The sequence below is a fragment of the Balaenoptera acutorostrata genome, chromosome 8 (assembly GCF_949987535.1).
Source record: "Balaenoptera acutorostrata chromosome 8, mBalAcu1.1, whole genome shotgun sequence".
Classification (NCBI taxonomy): domain Eukaryota; kingdom Metazoa; phylum Chordata; class Mammalia; order Artiodactyla; family Balaenopteridae; genus Balaenoptera; species Balaenoptera acutorostrata.
Window position 1 is genome coordinate 43,293,506 of NC_080071.1, and position 25,882 is coordinate 43,319,387.

The window sequence follows — 25,882 nt, forward strand, 5'->3', positions numbered from 1 at the left end:
TATACTGCTGGGAGCTGAGCCGCAGTGAGGCATTCGCAGAATGCCCTCTGCAGGTGGGCTCAGCGGGGGCAGACTGGTGGTCTCTCTGCATAATCATCTTCACCTCTTCCGCTCCTTCTGTGAGAGAAGGATTAAATTAAAACTCTCCACGCTATCTTAAAAAAAATTGCTGGGGGCTTCCTGGTGGCACAGTGGTTAAGAATCCACCTGCCAATGCACGGAACACGGGTTCGAGCCCTGGTTTGGGAAGATCCCACATGCCGCGGAGCAATGAAGCCTGTGCGCCACAACTACAGAGCCTGCGCTCTAGAGCCCGCGAGCCACAACTACTGAGCCCGTGTGCCACAACTACTGAAGCCCAAGTGCCTAGAGCCCATGCTCCACAGCAGGAGAAGCCACAGCAATAAGAAGCCTGCACACTGCAAAGAAGAGTAGCCCCCGCTCGCCGCACTAGAGAAAGCCCACGCGCAGCAACAATGACCCAATGCAGCCAAAAAAAAAAAAAAATAGAAACAAAAAAAATTGCTGGCTCTTTTTAAAAATACTTTTCTTGGGCTTCTCTGGTGGCGCGGTGGTTAAGAATCCGCCTGCCAATGCAGGGGAAACGGGTTCGACCCCTGGTCCGGGAAGATCCCACATGCCACGGAGCAACTGGGCCCGTGGGCCACAATTACTGAGACTGCGAGCCACAACTACTGAGCTCGTGTGCCACAACTACTGAAGCCCGTGCACTGCAATAAGAGAAGCCACTGCAATTAGAAGCCCACGCACCGCAACAGAGACCCAGTGCAGCCAAAAATAAATTAAAAATAAATAAATTTAAAAAATACTTTTCTTCCTTGGAATTGAATATACTCAATATTGTTCCATCTATTATTCAATCAGCTATCGTTTTTAAAACAAAAGGTCTCACATATTTATTGCTGAACCAACCTATTAGTGCAGAAGCATAAAGAAAAAAAATATTTTCCCAATAAAATATGTCCAACTGGACAGGTAGTGGCAATTTTTCAGCTTGATAGGGTAAAATGCTAGTGACCTTTATACAGCATAAATGTGAGCCTCGGATGTGCGATTCCTTATAGACACAGCCTGGTTCCTTGCCAGTGTCTCCTCTTGGAGCTGTACCTGACTGTATTGTGAATTTTCATTTGAAGTCTTTGGGGAATGAAATGACTCTGCTTTTGTTTCTTAGCCAGATATCACCTGATCCTGAAAGTCTTGTAGAAGACATGACAAGGAAAGGAGTCAACCGCACATACCACGATGGTGGAGAAAGGAGTCGATCAGTTATTATTTATTACACCCACTACATGAAAGTCTCTGGGTCAAATCAAAATGTGTCAGACACAATCTTGCCATCAAAGACTATACACTCTTGTACAAAGATAAGAAACACTATTGGGTCAATAAATAAACCGGGTAGTTCGTAGGTATAAATTGTTTAAAGAAACAGGGATTAATCTGATCTCAGTATGAGATACATCTGGAACCTACCTCCCTAAATAAATTTATATGCTTAAAATATATAAGCAGTAGGGGAAAAAGTTGCCAACACGTTTTATCTTAACAGCTAGCAGCAGAATTCTCCTTAGAAAGGACACTATCTCAGTTTAGGAAATGTTTTCATAAACACCTTGGATGAATGCCAGAGCTAAAGGTCAGCAGCCGCCAAGACAACAAACAGAAATGTGGGTGGCAGAAGAAAGAGAAGAGATAAAGAAGGGAGGGGAGCGCCAGGTCACATAGCGCAGGGCAGATAACAATAAGAGCGATAATGATAGTAAGAGTAGACGGAATGGCTAACCACTTCATGCCAGGCATTGTTCTAAGTGTTTTTCATGGTTTACATTATTCAACCCTCACAACAATCCTATGACTTAGGTATTGCTATTTATCACCATTTTATAGAAACTAGAGCCCTCTTTTCAAAAATAGCCAAGGCACTTTCAAAATCAAGAATATCCAACATTTAATTTGTAAGTTAACATGTCTGTAAAATAAATTCCTCTACCTGAAACTTCAGTCAAGTTTTCTACATACAAATAAATATCTTTTGTGAGTACTTTTTGTGTATGTATGCAAAATAAAATCACTGGGTGACATGCCAGGGTCAAAGTGGCACGAAACATGGACACATTCATGGCATGGTGAGACAGTCCCTTAACAAATAATTTGGCAGAAGCAGGAGACGGGAGCCATAGGTGACCATGACCATAAGCTCCTCAGGAATTCACGGATATTTGTTGGGAAAACACTGGATTTTCTGCAGTTAGTGGAATGGTGTTCAACACTTAAGAGGGCAAAGTAACCCCCAGTAACACCTAGTGGAGCCAACATACTTTAATAGAGTCCCAAATGATTGTTTATCTCACCTCCTAAAAAATGTTTTTCTGTAGGCCAAGCTTGTGCTAAATGCTGGAGCTACGTTATCTCATTTAATCCTAAGACACTGTGAGTTTTTAGGTCAGTCCAATAGCAAAGAGCTGGTGAGTAGTAGATTTGGATTTGAACCCAGGGCTTTCAGACCCCTGACCCAGTCCATTTAATATCACCAATTCCAGGACAGTATTCTCTTTTTACCACCTATAGCTGAAGGATGATGCCGCAGGCTAAATGGCACTAAGGGTCCATTCCATTATATGTTTACCTGTTTTATATTAGAGAAACACGCAGGGATGTTCCATTGGAGATAAAGGGAGTCAATATAAAGAATCACAATTAGAAGCAGATTCTCTCTTCTTCCTCTACTGGACAAGGCTATGGAAACCTTGATAACCTAAAATAAAAGGAGAATATAAAAGAGCAAGAAAAGATTGAAATATATAGAAAAGGGGAAATAAAAGAAAGAAGTCAGAGATGAGTGTGAAAGAAGACAAAGTGAATAGAGATAGGTGCATATGGGAAAATGGCAGATGCTACACAGGGGCAGTAGAGTCTTGGGACACCTACCTCTACCCAGACCGTGCCTACCTCTATCATTAAATACTTTCTTCCCAAATTGCATTTTCATGTGTTTTTGTTGATATTCTGCATGAATCCAATGCAGATTATCCCATTTTACAGTAACTCCTAGAGTACATCTATCCTTAAGTATGCAGCATTGGTATTATACATTTTATATAGCAGCCCCTTAGAGCTAGTTCCTCTTAGTTTGTGAAGATGCTCTTAAATACCACAGGTTAATATCTGAAAATGCAACAAAAACTAGGGTTGAATAAATTCTGACATATTGTAGACTTCGCAAAAACTTTTTTCAAATATTTTGTTTTAGCAAAATGTATTTTCCAACCAGTATAATTTTCTTAAGTCAATGAGTATTGTCAGAAAATTTAATCTATTTTTTAAATTTATACTTTACTCACCAATTCTATTTAAAGGATATTTTGATATCCAGGAATTTACTTTAGTTTCTTTTTACAAGTCTCTTTTGTTTTTTAGGAACTCTAAACACATTTTATTAATTATTTTTTTAACATTTTTATTGGAGTATAATTGCTTTACAATGTTGTGTTAGTTTCTGCTGTATAAGAAAGTGAATCAGCTATATGTATACATATATCCCCATATCCCTCCCTCCTGAGTCTCCCTCCCACCCTCCCTATCCCACCCCTCTAGGTGGTCACAAAGCACAGAGCTGATCTCCCTTTTACAGATCTCTTTAAAACCTATTTTGTCCTGAAGTTGCCCTGAATTAAACTCTCACATATTAGAATTCATTTTGAAACTCTGAACTGAAAAAAATGTATTACTATTACAAAATGAACCATGCCACTCAACTAAAATAACAGTTCTTTGAACATATAGTTAAATGAAATTCTGGCAATATACCTTAAAAAAAGAAATATAACTGGGAACTCAGCTGACCAGGAGTCTGTTCTTGGTCTTTGCTTGACCTAATCTTAGTTTCCTACTTCAGCCAAATATTGAATGTTTTTCACTAAACCAAGTATAACAACCCTTTTCACTCCCCTGCCTAGTAGAGAAGAAATTGTTAAGTGGATGTCTGCGTGACACTTTGAGCTGTTCTGATAAAGAATACCCTATAAGAGTTTAAAGTAATGTTTGGTAATGAGGCAGGGAAGCAGGCCCTCTCAAACCCTGCAGGTGGAAGTAGAGATAGGAACAGACCATCTGGAAGACAGTGATGTTGAATAGCAGAAGCCTTACAATTTTGGCTCATAATTCTACTTCTACGAATGTATCTTAATAAACAATAGGGGACTGGTAAAAGTATGGCACATGGAATACTATGCATTAAGCCATTAAAAAATGATTTAGTAGACTATACTGTAGTAGAAGAAAATGACACGGAAAAATGCTCATGATATACGTTAAGTTTTAAAAAGTTATCAAACAGTGGGTACTGTATGATCTCAAGTAAGTGTATATAGATATAGATGCTGAAATAGATAAGTAGATCAACAGATCAATAGAGATGTACGGGGTAGATGTAGATATAAATGTAAATATAGAAATGCATATAGCTCTAGAATGTATATATGTATGTATGTATACATATCTATATTTATAGATATATCTAGATATACATCTTTTTTTGTTTTGATTGTTTTTCAAAGAATGATTTTTTTTTTCAAGATTTACAAGAACTGGTATTTATTACCATGAGGTTCAAAGTATATACCTTTATAACTCATTAGTTATCTCTTTTATACATAGTATCAATAGTGTATGTATGTCAATCTCAATCTCTACAGATACCTTTTTACCTGTATCTAGATAAAATGTTAATAAAGATGGGATTTGGGGTGATTTAACATTTGTGTTTTTTCCTTGTCTGTATTTTTCCTGAAAAAACATGGATTTTCTTCAGTAAATATATGTTTCCTTCAATAAACAAGTATTACTTTATAAAATGGAAAAATTATTTAAGTGGATGACACTAGAAGAAAAAATCATATATTAACCAATTAAAAGACTACATCATACTCAAAGAAAAAAAATGCATATTTTTATGTGTTTACACTTTCCAAGCCCAAATTCTATCAATGTAGTCTCATGCCCTTTAGGCTTTGTGGCAGGCAGAGCTGATCTCCTGTGCTGTAGGGCCTGGTGACATGGGAACCAAGTCACAGTTGCCATCCCAGGCCTTGGGTTGGGAACACTTGCACTGACAGCTTTTGAACTCCTAGGACCTCCTGAGGCAACTGACTTTTCACACAAATTTGAGGGCAGTGAGCCTCCCATAATCTGAAACATGATAAAAGGGCATTTAATGGTTGCTTAATGTACTCTAAATTCATCTGGGAAACATCTTCAGATTTTTGAAGTGAAGATGAACCTAATTCCACACAGTACCTTTACATGGCAAGCAAAATGGTAGCTAACCTGTCAACCTAAGTACTGATGGCTGGGGAGTACAGGGAAAATTGTTTCAGCATCCAATTCCTTCTTGTTTTATCCATCTAAGACTGCCTCCCCAGTTTAATAACAAAGGAAGAAATGTGGTTACCTCCACAAGGAAATATCACCTTAGCGTCCAGTAGTCCTAGTATAATATCCTCTCTGTAGAATGCCGGCTCTTAAGATGAATGCATTAAAGAAATAAATATGGAAATGTTATTTTTCAGCTACAGAAGATTGGGATTCAACCTGATGATGACAGAGGCCTAGGTGTTGTACACGTAAAATATGGGAATCATTAGTGAATCCATTTTTGCATTATTATTTAAGCTATGGTACACTCCAGAAAATAGCACATAGAGTAGAAATGAATATATCCTAAAAGGTTCAGTGTAAAGGTCTCATGGAAGGAGATTCTTTATTTTTTAATTTTCTTGAATGTGGTTTATAGGTTTTCCCCCCTCTTTTATGGGGCCCTCTTTAATCTATTCCTAATGTATCTAGCCACAAGGTAGCACTTCTTCAACACTCAGGAGAAATGCATTTCACTTAAGTCTGAAGCCTTTAGTTAATAGTCCTGCAGCTTCTGGACTTTGTACTCTGACTCACAAACATGCCTTGCTAGAATTGTAGCCACAATCACAATATTCAGAACAAGGACCATGAATGAAAAAAGATGCAGATTGTTAAAAGGTTGAATCTGAGTTTCAATGCGTTTGATACTGAAATTCTGAATTTCCACTTGCCCGTCAATCCCTTTTCAGATGAATGCATCCTATGACAGAATTAGTCTTCTATTTGTATGAAGAAATGTCTCTTTTCCTTCAGAAAAACAGTCTGGTGGCAGTGAGACTGACTACTACTACCACTATGAAACCTTACACTCGAGATACACGGAGCCCAGACAACTCAAGAATTCAAAGGAGTTAAACTGGAATCTTGCACCTTACAAGTCTCATCTCAATTACATCCACTCTTGCTGAGGTCACAAAGTCAGTCGGGAGTGGTGCTGCAGGTATCCTGGAACACCACCAAATTTGGATCTGAGGTGCATAGACTTACTTGAACAAAAAGTTTGGTTCAAACCCACATATATGGTGACTCCAGCATAGGCTTTCCAAATGAACTGGACTCAAAAAAATACAATTGTTTCTCCTTTTCTTTCTTTTTTAAAGGTTAGTTTTCTGGTGACAGTAATTAAAGAATAACTATGTTGAACTTCTCGTGAATGGGCTAAAAGAAAGGGCGTGGGTATCATTCAGGTTCATAAATAATGACTCCTTGAAAAAATATATTGAGCCAATAAACCATGTGCTTGACATATTTCCTAGTTTTTAAGTCACCTTTTTTCTATTCAAACTAATAAAATGTAGTATAACTTTTTTGGTCTAATTTTTAAAATTAATTAATTATTTATTTTTGTCTGCGTTGTCTTCATTGCTGCACGCGGGCTTCCTCTAGTTGCGGCGAGTGGGGGCTACTCTTCATTGCGGTGCGCAGGCTTCTCATTGCGGTGGCTTCTCTTGTTGCGGAGCACAGGCTCTAGGTGCAGGGGCTTCAGTAGTTGTGGCTCACAGGCTTAGCTGCTCTGTGGCATGTGGGATCTTCCCGGACCAGGGCTCGAACCTGTGTCCCTTGCACTGGCAGGCGGATTCTTAACCATTGTGCCGCCAGGGAAGTCCTTGGTCTACTTTGCTCATGGGAAATGCCATTACATATAACCTTTCACAAACCCAGCGTCAAATGCCTCTTTTCTCTTCATTTCAATATCAGAGTTGATTATGTGCTACCTACAGTGCAGACACAAGCTACTATTACAAAGAGGTGGCAAATATACAAAACAGGTTATTATTCAGCAGAGGCTATTTAGCAATACATAACTTACAATGTAATTTACTTGTTTCGCCCACAAAGTTACATGACTATTGCGAACACCATAAACTATGTTCAAGTCAGTCATAAAAAGAGGATTTATTTTATGTTTTCTGCTTCAGCTGAGATCTTATTATACCTCCCACAGGTAGTCAAAACACAAGAGAATTTTAACTTCCTTCAATAATTGCTCAAACTTGAATGTAGCTAATATGGAAGGAAATAAGAATGGGCTATAGGTCTATCGTATCCTCTGGGTATTTGAGAATCTCTGGTTTGTATTTCTAAATTGATATGTAATCATTTTGCCTTTTTAAAAAATTAATTTTAAGAGTTTTTTCCTTAAGAAAAAAAATCAACTAGCTTGTTAAATTTTACATAGTATATTGGACTATATCATCAAAGCTAGATTTCCTCAGCCACATTTTAGGCCCTTCCTCAGCAATATACACTTGCTTCTTAAAAAATAATAAATAATAAAAATCATTTTCCCAAGCACCTCAGTCTAAAGTTACAGCTGTATCTGGTTACTCTTTGGATGGGAAATAGGCCGGTTGCTTTTCTTCTTGGTCCTCCAAGCCTTGCTCCTGAATCCTTTCCACACACACGACTCTTATTTCAAAGAGAAACCCCACTGGGAGGGTGGAAGACCTGACTGTGAGAGAAGGAAGTTATGCTAATTTCCCACCCCAAAGACGCCACTGAGCATTTCAAATACTTGCAGTTTAGGAGGGAAAAAAGGTTTCATTCTAGATCAATTCAAAGTTAGGTGATCACAACTGCAAGTTTTCAGGCTATGCCATCTCCTTCCTCACCTCTCACCAGTGCCGTCCTCAGCCCAAGAAACAGCGTTGCAGCCTGAGGAACCGAGCCAGGCAGAATGGGATGCGGTGTCCCCACGAGAGCCGGGCCCTGTGCTAATTGAAGACATGGAAGGCTGTGTTGTTTCTGGCTGCACCACAGCCAGGACTTTATATTTGGAGGAACAAATGGCTCCCAAGTGTTCGGGTCACAACTTGTCTGTGTAGCTTCTCTGACGTTCAGGAGTACTTTGCCTCTCAAATATGAAAGATTCCAGAAAAGGGGAGCAGGGAACTCTGGGAAAGGAAACAATTTTTTTAAAATGTTTACTCATTTACCTTTGTTAGTTGAGGAGTTTCTAAAGGAGATATTGTTCAAGAAGAAATGGTACATATTAAAAGAAATCTTTCAAGAAGAAATACAGTCCAATGCAAGCATTCATGTAACAAATATTTTATATATGTCATATGGTGCAATTATTCTTAACCTTTTCCCTAGCCTCTTTGAAAATCTGATGAACAATATGAATTACTTCCCTAGGAAAAAGCATACACACATGTAAGTACAGAGCCTTTGTCACAAACTCCCTGAAGTGGAGGCAGGAGTGATATTACCAAAACAGTGATGGAGAAAACCCTGCCCTCCATCCCCCAGTAAAGATCAGCAATTAGACAGCTCTCCATGAATAAGAACAACTCTGGAGAGCTCTCGAGTCCACTTAAGAAACTTCAGCAACACAGTGGAACAAAAATCTGAGAATAACCTCATGAGAAGAGAAGGAAGAAAGCTTCATTTTGCCTGCATTATCCCATTCCTCAAGCCAGCACTGCTCAGGGTCAAGAGAGAACTTCCCAGCTAGAAAGAGCTCCCCTAGCCAGGAAAGGAGGAGTGGATGGAGTGAGCAACCAGCTTCCCCAGCCTTTGGGGCACCATATGAAGGTCCCATTACAGTTTCACCCCACTCATTGACTGGCAAAGCTGAGACACATAGAGACAGAAACAAGGAAGAAAAGCAGGAGTTACCAATAACAATCATGGTTTGTAGTGACTTGTGACTTGCTCTGCAGACAAATCCAGAAGATTTTGCCACTGAAGAAACTAACACCAGCACAGTTGCCAAAGACCCCCTGGGGATTTCACCAGCTTTTGCCCCACAGGTATTTGTATTTACTGACACCAGCCACCTGAGTCCTTCCCTGCTACCTCCTTCTTCACCCATGCCACAGCCCAGGAACTGCACTGGTGGCCAGCCCAGGCCTCTGTGGCTACATGAGTGCTAGATGCCAGCCTAGACCCCCACAGCTGACATCCACTTCCTAGTGTGTACTTGACATAGCCCCTCCAGATGTGCATTTGCATGCCGCTAGCCTGATACCTGCCACCAGTGTCCACTGCAGTGTGCACACCCAGGGGAAGACAATACAGCCACTGAAGAGCATGCTGACAGCCAAGGTCTCCATAACTGCCTGTGGGCTTGGATCAGGCCTTGTCTTCTGTCACTGGCTTGCACCACTGCACCACACTACCTGCAGTTAAGCCCTCCAGCTGTGCACCTGCATACTCCTGGCCTGACCCCCATTACTGGCCTCCCCTGCAGTGTGCACACAGAGGGAGATGATGCAGTCATAGGAGAGCACACCAACAGCCAGGGCCCCCACATCTGCCTGTGAGCCCACAACTGGCCCAGCCCTTACTGCCTACCCTGGCCCCCACCACTGTGTATGTGTCTGCAGCTGATCCAAGCTACTACACAGGCACCTGCAGCAGGCCCCATAGCCAAGTGTATGTACACTACTGGCTCTAGCCACCATCGTTGTCTGGCCTGGTCACTAGTTGCTGGACCTAGAGGCATAACTGAGGACCCCAATAGCCCTTACAGCCACTGTAGACCCCCACAGTGCTCCCAAGGACCACACAGTTGTTGATGTTGTGGACCTCAGCAGCATGAGCCAAAGAGACATCATGCACCCCTGGACCCAGTGCCACCATATGTCCCCACACTTGGTACCTTCCTCCACTAGAACCAGGGTCACAGCACATTCCAGCATGTCCCAAACCACAGGTGAAAGTCTTTCCTTGCTGAGATCAGTCCATGAAGTCCAGAAGAGGTGACTAGTTATTTAAATGTAGAGACATCTATGCAAGGCTACAAGGGATCATGAAGAACCAGGGAATCATGACTCTCCTGAAGGAATACAGGAAGCCATCAGTAATGATCCCCAAAGAAATGGAGATGCAGGAATTGCCCAACAAAGTGTTCAAAATAATTGTTCTAAAGATGCTCAGAGAACTACAAAGAACACAGATAAATAATTTAACAATATTAGGAACACAACAGAAAAACAAAATGAGAAGTTCAACAGAAAGATAGAAAACATAAAAATGAACCAAACAAATTCTGGAGCTGAAGAATACACTGAGTGAACTGAAGAATTCAATAGAGAAATACATAACAAAGAAACCTCCATAAGGCTAAGAGCAAATTCTCAGCACAGACCTTACAGATCAGGAGAGAATGAAATGATATATCCAAAGTACTAAAAGAAACAAACTGCCAATCAAGAATAATTTACCCAGAAAAACTGCCCTTCAGAAGTGAAGGTGAGACAGTTTCCCTAACAAACAAAAGCTGAGGGTGTTCTTCACCACTATACCTATTTCACAAGATATGCTGAAAGGAATTCTTCAAGCTGAAATGAAAGGATGATAATTAGTAACATGAAACGTATGAAAATATATATCACACTGGTTAAATTTGGCATATAGTCAAATTCAGAATACTCTAATACTGTAATATAGTGGTATGTTAACTACTTAACCTTAGTATAAAAGTTAAAGGACAAAAGTATTTTTAAAAAGCTATAGCTACAATAATTTCTTAACGGACACACAAAATAAAAAGATGTAAATTGTGACATCAAAAATATAAAAGGGGGAGTAAAAGGTAGAGTTTTTGTAGGTAATCGAAGTTAAATTGTTATCAATGTAAAGTAGATTGTTGTATGTATAAGATGTTTTATGTAAGCCTCATGATAGCCACAAAGCAAAAACCCACAGCAGATTCACAAAAGATAGAGGGGGGAGTTCCCTGGTGGCCTAGTGGTTAGGATTCTGGGCTTTCACTGCCGTGGCCTGGGTTAAATCCCTGGTCAGGGAACTGAGATCCTGCAAACCACATGGTGCAGCCAAAAAAAAAAAAAAAGAAAAAGAAAAAGAAGGGAATCAAAGCATACCCACTATGGAAAATAACTATTTTACAACAGAAGACAGCAAGAGAGAGGAAGAAAGGAACAAGGGAACTACAAAAGAGCCAGAAAACAATTCATAAGGTAGCATTAGTAAAGCCTTACTTACAATAATTAATCTAAATGTAAACAGATTGAACTCTCCAATCAAAAGACATGGAGTGGCTGGATGGATTAAAAAAAAATAAGACCTGACTACATGCTGCCTACAAGAGGTTCACTTCAGCTTTAAGGACACAGGAAGGCTCAAAGTGAAGGGATGAAAAAATATATTCCATGCAAGGTAGAAACCAAAAGAGAGAAAGGGTAGCTATACTTGTATCAGATAAAATAGACTTTAAGCCAAAAATGGTAACAAGAGAAAAATAAGGTCATTATATAATGATAAAGCAGTGGATTCATCAAAAAGATATAACAGGGGCTTCCCTGGTGGCGCAGTGGTTGAGAATCTGCCTGCCAACGCAGGGGACACGGGTTCGAGCCCTGGTCTGGGAAGATCCCACATGCCGTGGAGCAGCTGGGCCCGTGAGCCACAATTACTGAGCCTGCGCTCCGCAACAAGAGAGGCCGCGAAAGTGAGAGGCCCGCGCACTGCGATGAAGAGTGGTCCCCACTTGCCACAATTAGAGAAAGCCCTCGCACAGAAACGAAGACCCAACACAGCCATAAATAAATAAATATTTAAAAAAAAAAGATATAACAGTTATAAATACATATGCACCCAACAATGAGGCACTTATAGTAAGCAAATACTAACTAGATGTAAAGGGAGAAATAGACAATACAGTAAGTCCCTTACATACGAACCTTCAAGTTGCGAACTTTCAAAGATTCGAACGTGCTTTTGCATGTCCAATCACATAAGTTAGTTCACGTGTCTGGCATATATTGTCACGTGTGTGCATCCTCTACAAGTGGTTGTGCAGGAAATGGCAAGGGGCTTTTCTTTATTTGAGGACGCAGTGTTAGTTTTTGAGGCACAGGACCCGAATGCAGAATGGTACACAAAGGGTGCAGCAGCAATTCAGAATGCAATCTAGTGCTACCATGTCATCTATGATGAGAAAAGAAGAGCTACTACCCAGACATCACTGGATCCTTTTTTTAAGAGGGTAGATAGAATTGAATCCAGTAAGGAACCAGAACCTGTGCCATCAATATCAGGTGTGAGTGAAATTGCAGCTTGCCTTCCGTCGCCTATCGCTGACAATCCTTCGGCTCTACTATCTCCCACCTCCTTTCCCTCCTCCAGTCAGTAACTCTTCTTGCCTGTTCACTCAATGCCAGTCCCTGTATGCCAGCTGTTGTACTGTACTACTGTACTTTTCAAAGTACTGTACTGTAAGTTAAAAAATGTTTTATTTTTTGTTGTTTGTTTTTTATGTATTACTTGTGTGAAAAGTATTATAAACCTATTACAGTACAGTACTATATAGCTGATTGTGTTAGTTGGGTACCTAGGCTAACTCTGACTTATGAACAAATTGGACTTACGAACGCACACTCAGAACTGAACTCGTTTGTTTGTAGGGGACTTACTGTACAATACTAGACTTCAAAACCCTACTTTCAACAATAGATCATCCAGACAGAAAATTAACAAGGAAACGTGGGATTTGGCACATACTTCAAACCAAATGGACCTAACAGACATGCAGAAAAGATTCCATCCAACATCAACAGAATATATATTATTCTCAAGTGCACAGAAAGCATTCTCCAGGACAGATCATATGATAGGTCATGAAACAAGTCTTAGCAAATGTAAGAAGACTGAAATCATACCAAGTATCTTTTCTAACCACAATGGTATGAAACTAGAAATCAATAACAGGAGGAAAGCTGGAAATTTCACAAATAGCGGAAATTAAACAACACACTTCAGAACAACCAGTGAGTCACAGAATTAATCAAAAGGGAAAAAATTATCTTGAAACAAATGAAAATGGAAACACAACAATATAAAAGCCATGGGATGCTGCAAAAGCAGTTCTAAGAGGGAAGTGTATAGTGATAAACACCTACACTAAGAAAAAAGATTTCAAATAACCAGCTTTATACCTAAAGAAACTAGAAAAAGAAGAACAAACTAAGCCCAAAATTAGGAGAAGAAAGGAAATAACAAAGATCAGAGCAGAAATACATGAAATAGAGTCCAGAAAAACACTAGAAAAGATTAATGTAAATAAGAGCTAGTTTTTTGGAAAGATAAACAAAATTGACAAACCTTTAGCTAGACTAAGAAAAAAGAGAGAAGACTCAAATAAGAGATTACTGTGAATAATTATATGCCAACAAATTGACTAACCTAGAAGAAATGGATAAATTTTTAGAAACATACGTCTACCAAGACTGAATTGTAAAAAAATAGAAAATCTAAACAGACCCATAATTGCTAAGAAGATTGAACCAGTAGTCATACACCTCCCAATAAAGAAAAGCCTAGGACCAGATGGTTTCACTGTGAATTCTACCAAACATTTAAAGAAGGCTTAAGACCAAGCTTTCTCTCAAATTCTTCTAAAACACTGAAGAGGACGGGAGACTCCTAAACTCATTTTACAAGTCCAGCATTACTCTGACACCAAAGCCAGATAAGGATACTATAATAAAAGAAAACTACAGACCATGTCCCCAATGAATGTAGATGCAAAAATCCTCAACAAAATACTAGCAAACCGAATTGAACACATTAAAAGCATCATACACCATAATCAAGTGGGATTTACCCCTTGGATGCAAGGATGGTTCACATATGAAAGTCAATAAATGTGACACACATTAATAGAATAAAAGATAAAAATCATATGATCATCTCAATAGATGCAGAAAAAGAATTTGACAAAATACTATAATCCTTTCACAATAAAAATGCTCAACGAATTGGGTACAGAAGGAAAATACCTCAACATAGTAAAGGCCACATGTAGCAAGCACACAGCTAACAGCAGACTCAGTGGTGAAAGGTTGAAAGCTTTTTCTCTAAGATCAAGAACAAGACAAGGGTGCCCACTCTTGCAATATATTTGACACAGATAGTACTGGAAGTCTTAGCCAGAGTAATCAGGCAAGAAAAAAAAGTAAAAGACAACCAAATTGGCAAAAAAAAAAAATTAAAATTGTCTCTGTTTGCTGATGTAGAAAATCCCAAAGACTCTACCAAAAAACTTCCAGAATTAATCAATGGATTCAGTACAATTGCAGGATACAAAATCAACACACAGAAATCAGCTACATTTCTATATACTAACAATGAAAAACAAAGAAAACAATATCATTCACAATAGAATCAAAACCAATAAAATACTTAGGAATAAATTTAACCAAGAAGGTGAAAAATCTGTACACTGAAAACCATAAGACATTGATGAAATTAAAGAAAATGCAGGGCTTCCCTGGTGGCGCAGTGGTTGAGAATCTGCCTGCTAATGCAGGGGACACGGGTTCGAGCCCTGGTCTGGGAAGATCCCACATGCCACGGAGCGGCTGGGCCCGTGTGCCACAACTGCTGAGCCTGAGCGTCTGGAGCCTGTGCCCCGCAACGGGAGGGGCCGCGATAGTGAAAGGCCCGCGCACCGCGATGAAGAGCGGTCCCCGTACCGCGATGAAGAGTGGCCCCCACTTGCCGCAACTGGAGAAAGCCCTCGCACGAACTGAAGACCTAACACAGCCAAAAATAAAAAATAAATAAAAATGAAGTAGCTATAAGTACCCTAACCCTAATGCATACCCTAACCCTAACCCCTACCCTAACCCTAACACGTACCCAAAAAAAAAAAAAAAAAAAAAAAAAAAAAAAAAAAAGAAAATGCAAATAAATGGAAAGATATCCTGTGTTTATGCATTGGAAGAATTAAAATTAACTTGTTCATACCACCCACGGTCATCTATAGATTCAATGCAATCCTTATTAAACTTCCAATGGCATTTTTCACAGAAACAGAAAAACAATCCTAAAATTTGAATGGAACTACAAAAGATGTCAAATAGCCAAAGCACCAATTAAAAGAAGAACAAAGCTGGAGGCATCACACTTCCTGATTTCAAACTATACTACAAAGCTATTATAATCAAAACAGTATGTATTGACATAAATTCCAATGGAACAGATTGCACTGGAATCTGTTCCAATGGAACAGAAGAGCACAAAAATAAACCCATGTGTATATGGTCAGCTAATATTTGACAAGGGAGCCAAAAACACTCAATGAGGAAAAAATAGTCTCTTCAATAATGGTGCTGGGAAGACTGCATAACCACACGAAGAATGGAACTGGACCCCTATCTTATGCCATTCACAAATACAGGAGACCTGAAACCATAAAAGTTCTGGAAGAAAACAAGGAGAAAGCTCCTTGACATTGATCTTTGCAATGATTTTTTGGATATGATACCTAAAGCACAATCAACAAAAATAAAAATTAATAAGTGGGACTATATCAAGCTAAAAAGCTTCTGCACAGCAAAAGAGACAATCAACAAAATGAAAAAGCAATCTACAGAATGGGAGAAAATATTTGCAAATCTTATATCTGATATGTGATTAATATTCAAAATATATAAAGATCTCATACAACTCAACAGCAAAAACAAAACAAAACAAAACAAAACCAAAACCAAAACAAAAACCCCACACAATCCAATTAAAAATGAGCTAAGAAAATGACATTTTTCTAAAGAAGACAGACAATTGGCCAACACGTGCATGAAAAAGTGCTCTACACTACTAATCATTAGGGAACTGCAAATCAAAACGATAATGACATATTACCTCATACCTATTGGAAGGGCTATTGTGAAAAAGATGAGGGAAACAAGTGTAGGTGAGGATGTAGAGAAAAGGGAACCTTTGTGCACTGTTGTTGGGAATAGATATGGATACAGCCACTATGGAACAGTATGAAGGTATCTTAAAAATTAAAAATAGAACTACCATATGATCCAGCAATCCCACTTCTGGGTATATATCCAAGGGAAATGAAAACAGGATCTGGAAGCGGTATCTGCACTCCCATGTTCACTGCAGCATATTCACAATAGCCAAGATAGGGAAACAACTAAGTGTCCATCAACAGATAAATAGATAAGATGTGGTATATATGTACAATGGAATATTATTCAGCCATGAGAAAGAAGAAAGTTCTGCCATTTGTGACAACATGGATGAAGCTTGAGGGCATTATGCTAAGTAAAACACGTCAGACAAAGAAAGACAAATACTGTACATCACTTACATGTGGAATCTAAAAAAGCCAAAGTCATAGACACAGAGATTAGAATAGTGATTACCAGGCAATGGTGGGGGTGGGGGAAATGGGAGCTGTTGATCAAATGGTACAAACTTCCAGTTATAAGATGAATAAATTCTGGGGATCAAATGATTATAGTTAATAATGCTGTATTACATACTTGGAAGTTGCTAAGAGAGTAGATCTTAAATGTTCTCGCCACAGAAAAGAAGTAGTAATTATGTGACATGATGGAGGTGTTAGCTAATGTTAATGTGCTGGTGGTAATCATTTTGCAATATATATATTTGCAATATATAAGTGTATCAAACCAATACTTTGTATACCTTAAACTTACATGTTATATGTCAACTATACCTCAATAAAGCTGGGGGAAAAAGACTTCATTAGATTAAAAGAACATTTTAGGGGAAACCTTCCCTTACGTACTCTTTTATAACTGCCTTGACAAATTTGAGATGGTTATACTTTTTTCAATTTAAGTTTTTCATAATTGTATTAGAAAGCAATAACTGCTTTTGTACCCTTTCTGATAGCCCACTTGAGGCTGACTTTTGTGATATTTATGTATTTTTCACAATAGACTTTTCATGTCTTTGAATTCTTTTAGCTGGAGTAGGAAATGCAAACAAATCAACAAATGCATTTAGCCCTTGAAAGCTGGAGTCCAGCTGAGTAGTTACAATATCAATTACATCATGAACAATTCCTTTTACCTAAAAAACTGCTAAAACTCAGAGGGTTGCAGTATTATTTCTCAACATAGGACCAACTGGAAAAGAAAATGTAGACCTCTTTTTTTTTTTTTTAAATATTTCTGTAACACAGAAGCTAATCATTCTATTTATTTATTTATTTATTTATTTATTTATTTATTTATTTATTTATTTATTTATTTATGGTTGTGTTGGGCCTTCGTTTCTGTGCAAGGGCTTTCTCCAGTTGCGGCGAGCTGGGGCCACTCTTCATCGCTGTGCACAGGCCTCTCACTATCGCGGCCTCTCTTGTTGCGGAGCACAGGCTCCAGACGCGCAGGCTCAGTAGTTGTGGCTCACGGGCTTAGTTGCTCCGTGGCATGTGGGATCTTCCCAGACCAGGGCTCGAACCCGTGTCCCCTGCATTGGCAGGCAGATTCTCAACCACTGAGCCACCAGGGAAGCCCGAGACCTCTTTTAAATATCTCTGAATGTTGGCAAACCTGGGGAATTTTTTGATATGAGAAAAATATGCATTTGCTTTTAAGGCAACATATTGCCTATTATGTATTAATCAACTGACTTCAACAAAGACTATCTTATCTGTTGCTAAAAATCGACCAACAGCCACTAGAGTGCTATCTTTGCCAGTGCCAAAAAGATTTCCAAATCTTTTCAGCTAAAAAGCCAACAAAGATCAAAAAGAGGTTTCACATGAGCTCTCTACGTGCCAATGAGATACAAGTGCCATTTTTAGCACATTATAATAATCCTGCTGTACAGCATTCTTTTCCAGTGACCTGTAAAAATTATATATTTGAGAGAGGTACTTTTTTTTCAGCATAAGAAAGTATGAATTAGGAAAGGTACATTTAATAAGTTCAATGATCTATTGCTACAAGTTAATACACTTTTTTCCCATTCTATGGAGTTACAAATTCTTGGCCAATTAGCCATAACAGAGATGAAACTTGACTGCTACAGTGCAACTTGACAAAATGATTTATTACTCCTTAGTCACTGGAATAAATACGTGCTCTCTAACATTTATAGCTTTTCACTTATTTTGTTATGCACGCCTTCCACCAAATTAAAATATGTGCACTAGCATAATATTGTAGCCAGATTTCAAAAAGAAAGGAAGAGAGAGAGAAAGGAAAGAAGAAAGAAAGGAAGAAAGGAAGGAAGGAAAGAAGGGAGGGAAGGAGGGAGGGAGGGAGAGACGGAAGCCCAGCCCAGGTTGAATTCTAGTTAAGTGCAATTTATTTTATTTGCTAATGATATCACACTAATTTTCTAATGCATTCACATATCCATAATCACAGAAGAAGGGAGCCCCCATTAGGAATATCTCTCCAAGATGAAGCTGTGAGTAGGACAGGTCACCACAGACTAGTTAAACTGTATTTTTAGTTTTATCATTCTGCCCCTAGTATCTGGCACATAGTAGGTAAAGAACATTTGTTGAACTGCTGCTAGGATATGACATAACACACTGTTTCTTTTAATTTTAGAATTATGTGGCATTGAGAAGGAAAATGGAGGGAGATGAAATAATAGTTGCTGAGGTTTGGGACTCTGGAAAGATATATAATGCTCCAAGGAGGAGTAGAATTAAAGCTGGAAATTTGTTTCTTTAATTTCCTGACTCAAGCATTACTTTTAAAATGAAAACTCTTATCAAATTAATCTTTGAAAAATCAATTAAAACAGCTAACACAGAAAACGAGACTCTCAGAAACCCGTTGTCCACAATAACCATTGTTGACGATACTGCACATTTAAAAAGTGTCACAGTATTCTCTCTTTTGATTCTCTTTAGAACTTAAGCTATTTAGAATTACACGAAGGGCTCTATTAATTTCAAGACTGAAAAGGTAAGGAAACAAACCCCTCTAATAAATTTCTCTCTCAGAAAATACGCTGTGAGGAGGAAAAGGCTGATGGCTAGACAAATGTTACAGAAATCCACTGGTAAAGATGTCCTTTGCTTCATGTTGGGAACAAGTAGTTATGTCAGAGCATGTGCTGAGCACCTCTACCTGGGTGCTCCCCCAAGAACACAGGTGCTCTCACGGTGTCCTCCTTCTCACACGCAAGAGAGTTAAACTCATTATTTTAACAGGGTTCACCCTGTGTACACTTTTTTAGGAATCTCTACCTCAATGGTACAATGAGGTTAATATATGAAGCAAAGCAAAATTCCTATGATAGGTTTACATAGGGTGGCCTGAGGGATTCATAAGCTGTTCTTGAAACACCACACCTATCTATCTTCCAACTGTCACAGGCTGTATAGAATCAATATGCAGACTGCTTTTCTAGAAGCCTGGATGGCTTAGGGCTGAAGAGAATATAGTTGAGTTGTGTGGTCTATCTTTCAGACGGGAGTCATGGTATTGGTCCACTTGCCAGCAACCCTTGGACTTGGGCTTGGATATGACAGGAATAGCAGAACTCACTAGAGAGGTCATCAGCTGCTTCCTCTAATCACTTTCTGGGTGCCGTGACCTCCAGTGGCAGAGGCATTTATTCTTCAAGGGTGTTCGGCTGTCTTGGAAGCCTATGAGCCTGGTCGGTCCTCACTGTGTGATCAGCTGCCAAGGGAATTAATTGCCAGTGCAATCTTGAGAATAAATGTGAAGTTATACTGATAGGATAACATTTCAGGGTCTGCTAATCCTTGTGCCTAGTGACATGAGAAGACCATCAAACCTGCTTGAGTATGGGAGGTATTTCTGCAAAGGGATAAGATTACAATTAAGTGTCTCAAAGCTCCTGCCTCTTTTATGAAGTACAGACTCTAGCTAGAGGTAAGTCACCAGAATGAAAGGATCATTTCTCTATTTCAGAACAGTGACCTGAGCAGTCACTCTGTAATTTCTCTGATGGTCCTTCTTCTTTGCCCTTGGCATTTCACTTAATTTCCAAATTAAAAAAATCATTTTCCTATAACATGGAACACCTTTTTGATCTCCCGCCAATGCTCCCATCCTTATGCCTATTTATCGATATATAAGAAGCTCAGATCCCTCATCTTTTCCCCCCAATACTCCAGACATGTGAATCACCTCATCAGGAGAAATCACAGAAACCACTTCTTTGTATCACCAATGAGCTACGCCCATTCCAGGTGCTAGAAACCCCACCTACCTGTAACTAATAATGCCCTGCTCCTCCACAAGAACAAAGAGAAAAATAACCACTTGTTCCCATCATGAAGCAATGGGTATCATTAGCAATGGAGTTCTATAGTATCTGTCTAGCCATCAGTCTTTTCCACCTCACAGCATATTTTCTGAGGGCTGTGCAGGGTTGGGGGGATGACTAAACTGAAAGGCAAAATAAACATGGACCCTGACCTTAAGGCATTCCCAGACTTGAAGAAGACACAGACACGTAACAAATACACTGTGATTCAGTAAGTACTATAATAAAGCTACCTAAAAGGTTCAAAAGAAACAGGATGATGTGCTAAGGAAAAGGGAGGTGATGATTTGCCAGCCAGAATATAAAAGAACATTCTATTTCCAGAGGTAGGAAACAACATGAGGAAAAGTACAGAGGCTTCCAATGAGGAATTGTTGAAACTGTTCTGGATGCTGCAATGATATCTGAAAATACAAGCTTTACCTCTGTTGTATGTAGTATATAAAAATCAGTATAAAGTAATACAGTACAGAGCAGTCTTTTAAAAAAAAACTTCCACATTTAAGACAACGTAACGACTTTCAAACCAGAGCTAGAATATAGACTGACACGAAGATGTTCCATTCTCACGAATGTAAATTGTGATGTTATACTATTCATAAAAACATGATGGAACTCTCAGAAGGCAATTTTATAAGCAAAACCAAATAGCTGAATAATATCAGAAAAACAACCACCATTAACTGAATGCCATGTGGCAGGCCCCAATCTCACTGATTTATATATATAATCTCCTTTACTTTAATTCTCACAATAGTCCTTGAGGTAGGTATTATCCCTATTCTACACTTAAGGAAACAAACTCTGAAGAGTCAAGCAAATCATCCCTAAGTGACAGAGTTGGATTCAAATCCCAGATTAATTTGATGACATGGCATCATACCTCACATCCACCCCCGAAATCCTACCAAGAACCAGTGAAAGCTCATTATGATTAAGACTTTATGACTATGTAACTACAAGCATATATGCAGCAGCATTGCACAGCACAAAGAGCACTATACCAAGAATCATGAAGACAGTATTCTAATCCCATAGTCTTTTTCTAAGTAACTTTGGTTTAATTACTTAACCCTTGAGTAAGGTGAAGCAGATAATTCCTAAGGCTCTATCCAGCTGTAAAAGACTAAAACGTTCCTTTATTACAATCACTGCTGCATAATGGGTTTTTCATTCAAGTATTAGCCATTATCTTAAAAATAAGGTCATCTTTCAAAAACACAGAATCTTTTAATCAGTCATGTTTACAGAGCTCCCTACACTAAGTCTAATGCTAGGCCAAGTGTTGAATATTCCAAAGTAGGATCTCACTTCAACAGCTGGGTTAGCTTTGGGACTTCCCTGGTGGCGTAGTGGTTAAGAATCTGCCTGCCAATGCAGGGGACACAGTTTCAAGCCCTGGTCCAGGAAGATCCCACATGCTGCGGAGCGACTAAGCCCGTGCGCCACAACTACTGAGCCTGTGCTCTAGAGCGCTTGTGCCTAGAACCTGTGCTCCACAACAGGAGAAGCCACCGCAATGAGAAGCCCGCGTACCACAACAAAGAGCTGCCCCCACTCGCCACAATTAGAGAAAGCCCGCGCGCAGCAATGAAGACCCAACGCAGCCAAAAAAAACACAAAAAAACAGCTGGGTTAGCTTCTCACTGTTATTTACCCAGGGAATGTTTTTCAGTGTTTTGGGAAAGAGCACAATACAGTAGTAGTATGGGCTAGAAATCCAACAGCTGTAGATTTTAACCTCAGTGCTGTCACTCAATAATTCTGTGACACTGGGGCAAGGGATTTAAGGCTGTAAATCAGTTTCCCATTCACTTATGAAAATTGAAAAAATAATCCTTACTAAGTAATTTGGTTTAAGAGATTAAATGAGATAAGGGACATGAAAATGCCTAGTACCGAGAGTGGCACAATATAAGCACTGAGTAAGGGTTATTCTTCTGCTCCTTGAGCTGCAGTTAAATTAGTGCAAAGCAGCTTTAAATACTATTGGATTAAAAAAAAAGCCTACATTCATATCTGAGAGACAAAGTACTGTTAAGAGTACAGTTCTAGGCCAGATTTAAATCTTGGCCCTGCTACTTCCTCGCAGTGTGAGTCTGAACAGATTACTTACCTTCCCTGAGTTTCTGTTTACACATTGGTAATGAGGATAACCATCACACACAGTTATTGTGAGAACGAAATGAGCAATAGAGAAATAAATTAGATAAAACTTACCTTATACCACAGTGTCTAGTACACAGTGAACTCTCAATAAACATTAGCTCTCATTATTACTCTAGCCAACATTTTCAGTTTGGACAAAACCCCTATTAACAGTCAAGGTCAAATTTTCTCTTCATTGCCACCTCAAGTTCTGCCAGCTGGGCCTTGCTTCATGCTGCATACAAGGATCCTTGTACGTTTTGCCTGAAGGTAAGAACTAGGAATGAACTGAAGTTCAGCTTCAGCCTGGGAACTTGTACATTATCTGCTCCTCAACTTCAGCCTTTGCAAGGTTTAACAGTTGAATGCCTACTTCAGATTGCTTTCTGGCACCCATAGCTTGTGTATAATCAATGACTATGTGATTACATAGGTTATGGTCATACCTAATTAGTATGGCATCTTGATTTATAATTAATCATTGAATGTTCACTTTCAAATAAACATTTTAGATGTAACTTGGGAGTGAAAATCTCCCTATGTGCTTTACATGTTGAATTCTATCCACCAGTTTAAGTGTGAATGTGCCTTTAGAATGCAAGTATTTCTTACATGATGCTTGCTGTAAAGATTCTCCTTCTACTGCAGGGAAGATGCTGAAATTGGTGTGCATACACGCAACTAAAGATGATATGCAACTTGAAATTCAGAAGCAATATTTTTATCTTGAGAGCCAGTAACATCACTCCAGTGCCAGATTTCTAGAACCAACATTTACTGACAACTGTTTTCTCAAGCAAATGTGTGATGCAGTAAATCTCTGCAAAAACATTAGAAAAAAAAATAAGGGCAACATATCTTAGGTTTCTGAAAACTTTATCCAATTGTGCATAAAGTTTCAGTTTGTGAGAATACTTTAATAAAATTGTATCATCACCACTGACCCCCAAAACTTTAAATCCAGGAGTTAAAGAGGAAATACCTTTTAACTTACTAATGGAGAAAAAGCAAATAATAATTTGATAGAAACTTCATCATGAGTTGGTCTCTGCTCTACACTTGAAAGTAACTATTTAGTACCTGAAATAAGTAGTTTAACATGAGTGTGGGAGCAATTGAGCAGCTGACAAAAGTGAGAAATTAATGATTCTGAACTACATTAAAAGTTTAAAATATAATTGATGTAATAAAATTATAATTTTTGAATAAAATTTATTCATGTATTTTAGAACTTGTATACTATGATGGTACTTTTCAACTTAGGCCTTGGCCAAATATTAATTTCAAGAATCAACCATTGTCTACAGAATGCTAACACATATATATATGGAATCTAAGGGGAAAAAAAGGTCATGAAGAACCTAGTGGCAAGATGGGAATAAAGACACAGACCTACTAGAGAATGGACTTGAGGTTATGGGGAGGGGGAGGGGTGAGATGTGACAGGGTGAGGAGAGTGTCATGGACATATATACACTACCAAATGTAAAATAGATAGCTAGTGGGAAGCAGCCGCATAGCACAGGGAGATCAGCTCGGTGCTTTGTGACCACCTAGAGGGGTGGGATAGGGAGGGTGGGAGGGAGGGAGATGCAAGAGGGAAGAGATATGGGAACATATGTATATGTATAACTGATTCACTTTGTTATAAAGCAGAAACTAACACACCATTGTAAAGCAATTATACTCCAATAAAGATGTTTAAAAAAAAAAAAAGAATCAACCATTGAGCATTTGGTCAATATGTGCACTATAAATGTGACTCAGCCATATACCACAGTTAAGACATGGCAGTCAGCAAGGTTGCATATCCCATCTCCAGCTCACCCACTTTCCAGGTTTGTGAACCTCATGTAAGAGGTTGACCAGAACCTACACCAAGACTTGTCCATCCATCTTACTTCCGAAGAGAAAGAAGTAGAAAGGTAAGGGTCAAGTGGGTGCACTTAACCAGAAATGAGATATGGCCCTCTATGGCTAGGTTCCTGACTTTAGATTGCTAATTTATCTTATTTTGTTATTTTCAGGTCAAAATGAAATGAAAACTTTTCTTGGAAATGAAACATTTCAGTTAGACATGCTTGAAATGTTAACTACACCAACGTGTATGGAAAGTTCGGTTCATACAAGAAAGAATGCAATTTTAATACATTTAAAGCAATTTTCCACTCTAAAAATAACACCAGAGCAGAGTCGATAAATGTTTTTCCTTTCAACAGGACCAAATAACTCAAAAATCATTTCTCACTAAAGATTAAAACATTTAAAATTTCAAACCGATTCTTTTCCCAAAGACAGAAGTCATGGTATACCTTTAGAAAAAGAGGGCAAGTTGTCTATCTGGAAATTCAGGCCAAGACCATCAAATGAAATGATGGTTCATGCTCAAGTGGCTATAAAAGAGATGAAGAACAGATATAAGGAGTTACACTACTTTAAGGATTATTCATTCACAAGTCTTTACAAATAGCACAGCTGAAATCTCCCAAAGGCAAGTCATTATAATAGAAGGGTGGGCATGATTTCATGTAATTTAACAAGAAGGTTAAGGTTCACTGCCTGACAGAACTTGGGCTTGGTTTAGAAAACCTGATGGTGTGTAATAGACCTTACCATTCTCAGATCAATGCCACAGCATCAGTGAATTCAGTTCATTTCCTTCTTTATAACCAACCTACCTTGACTGGATCTGTGAACTCTTAATATACAATCAAAGAACAAAGGAAGACAGGCAAACCAGAAAAAGGAAAAGCGCTAGCTAGCCAAATGAGGCTCTGTCAAGTGCTCCTTCTGACAGAAATGCTAATTTGTGTTCTTCTACTTCTCATATATGCCAAGTTTGTTTTTGTCTTCTGGGCCTTTACCTTCACTGTTCTGTCCATTTCTGGTTCCTTCTCATCCTTCATGTTTCTCTTACAGAGGCCTTCCCAGATGACACTTTCTAAAGTACTACCCCCAAGCAACTCTCTCTTCCACTCCTCAGTTCATCATCCTGGATATTTCCCCATCACTATCAGAAGTTTGCTCCTTTACTGTCTACTATCATTAAAATGTGAACTTAAGTGTAAAGGGGAACCTTCTTTATTTTGCTCACCCTTATACCCAAGCATCTATAAGTATTTGTTGAATCAATGAATGAACGGAAAAGAAGAAAATGATTAGTAAGAGTGACAATGACTATAACTCGAAGATCCAGAATGGAAGTCATGGGAAGTACGTGTGTCAAGTTCCGTGGTTACCTCTGGAAAAGAGGATGGAAAAATTAAGAGATAAGTTGGAGAAACAAAAGGAATGAGAG

At 38.9% G+C, this 25,882-nt stretch overlaps 1 protein-coding gene across 1 annotated transcript; it reads right to left on the reverse strand.

The window, feature by feature from the left end:
• Positions 1-5,932: 5,932 nt before the first annotated feature.
• Positions 5,933-25,490, reverse strand: CUZD1 (CUB and zona pellucida like domains 1). The gene is given in 7 exon segments (XM_057551340.1): positions 5,933-6,074; positions 6,076-6,186; positions 6,188-6,235; positions 6,237-6,306; positions 6,309-6,495; positions 17,810-17,905; positions 25,449-25,490. Coding segments are annotated over 7 exon segments (696 nt in total).
• Between the last annotated feature and the right edge of the window lie 392 nt (positions 25,491-25,882).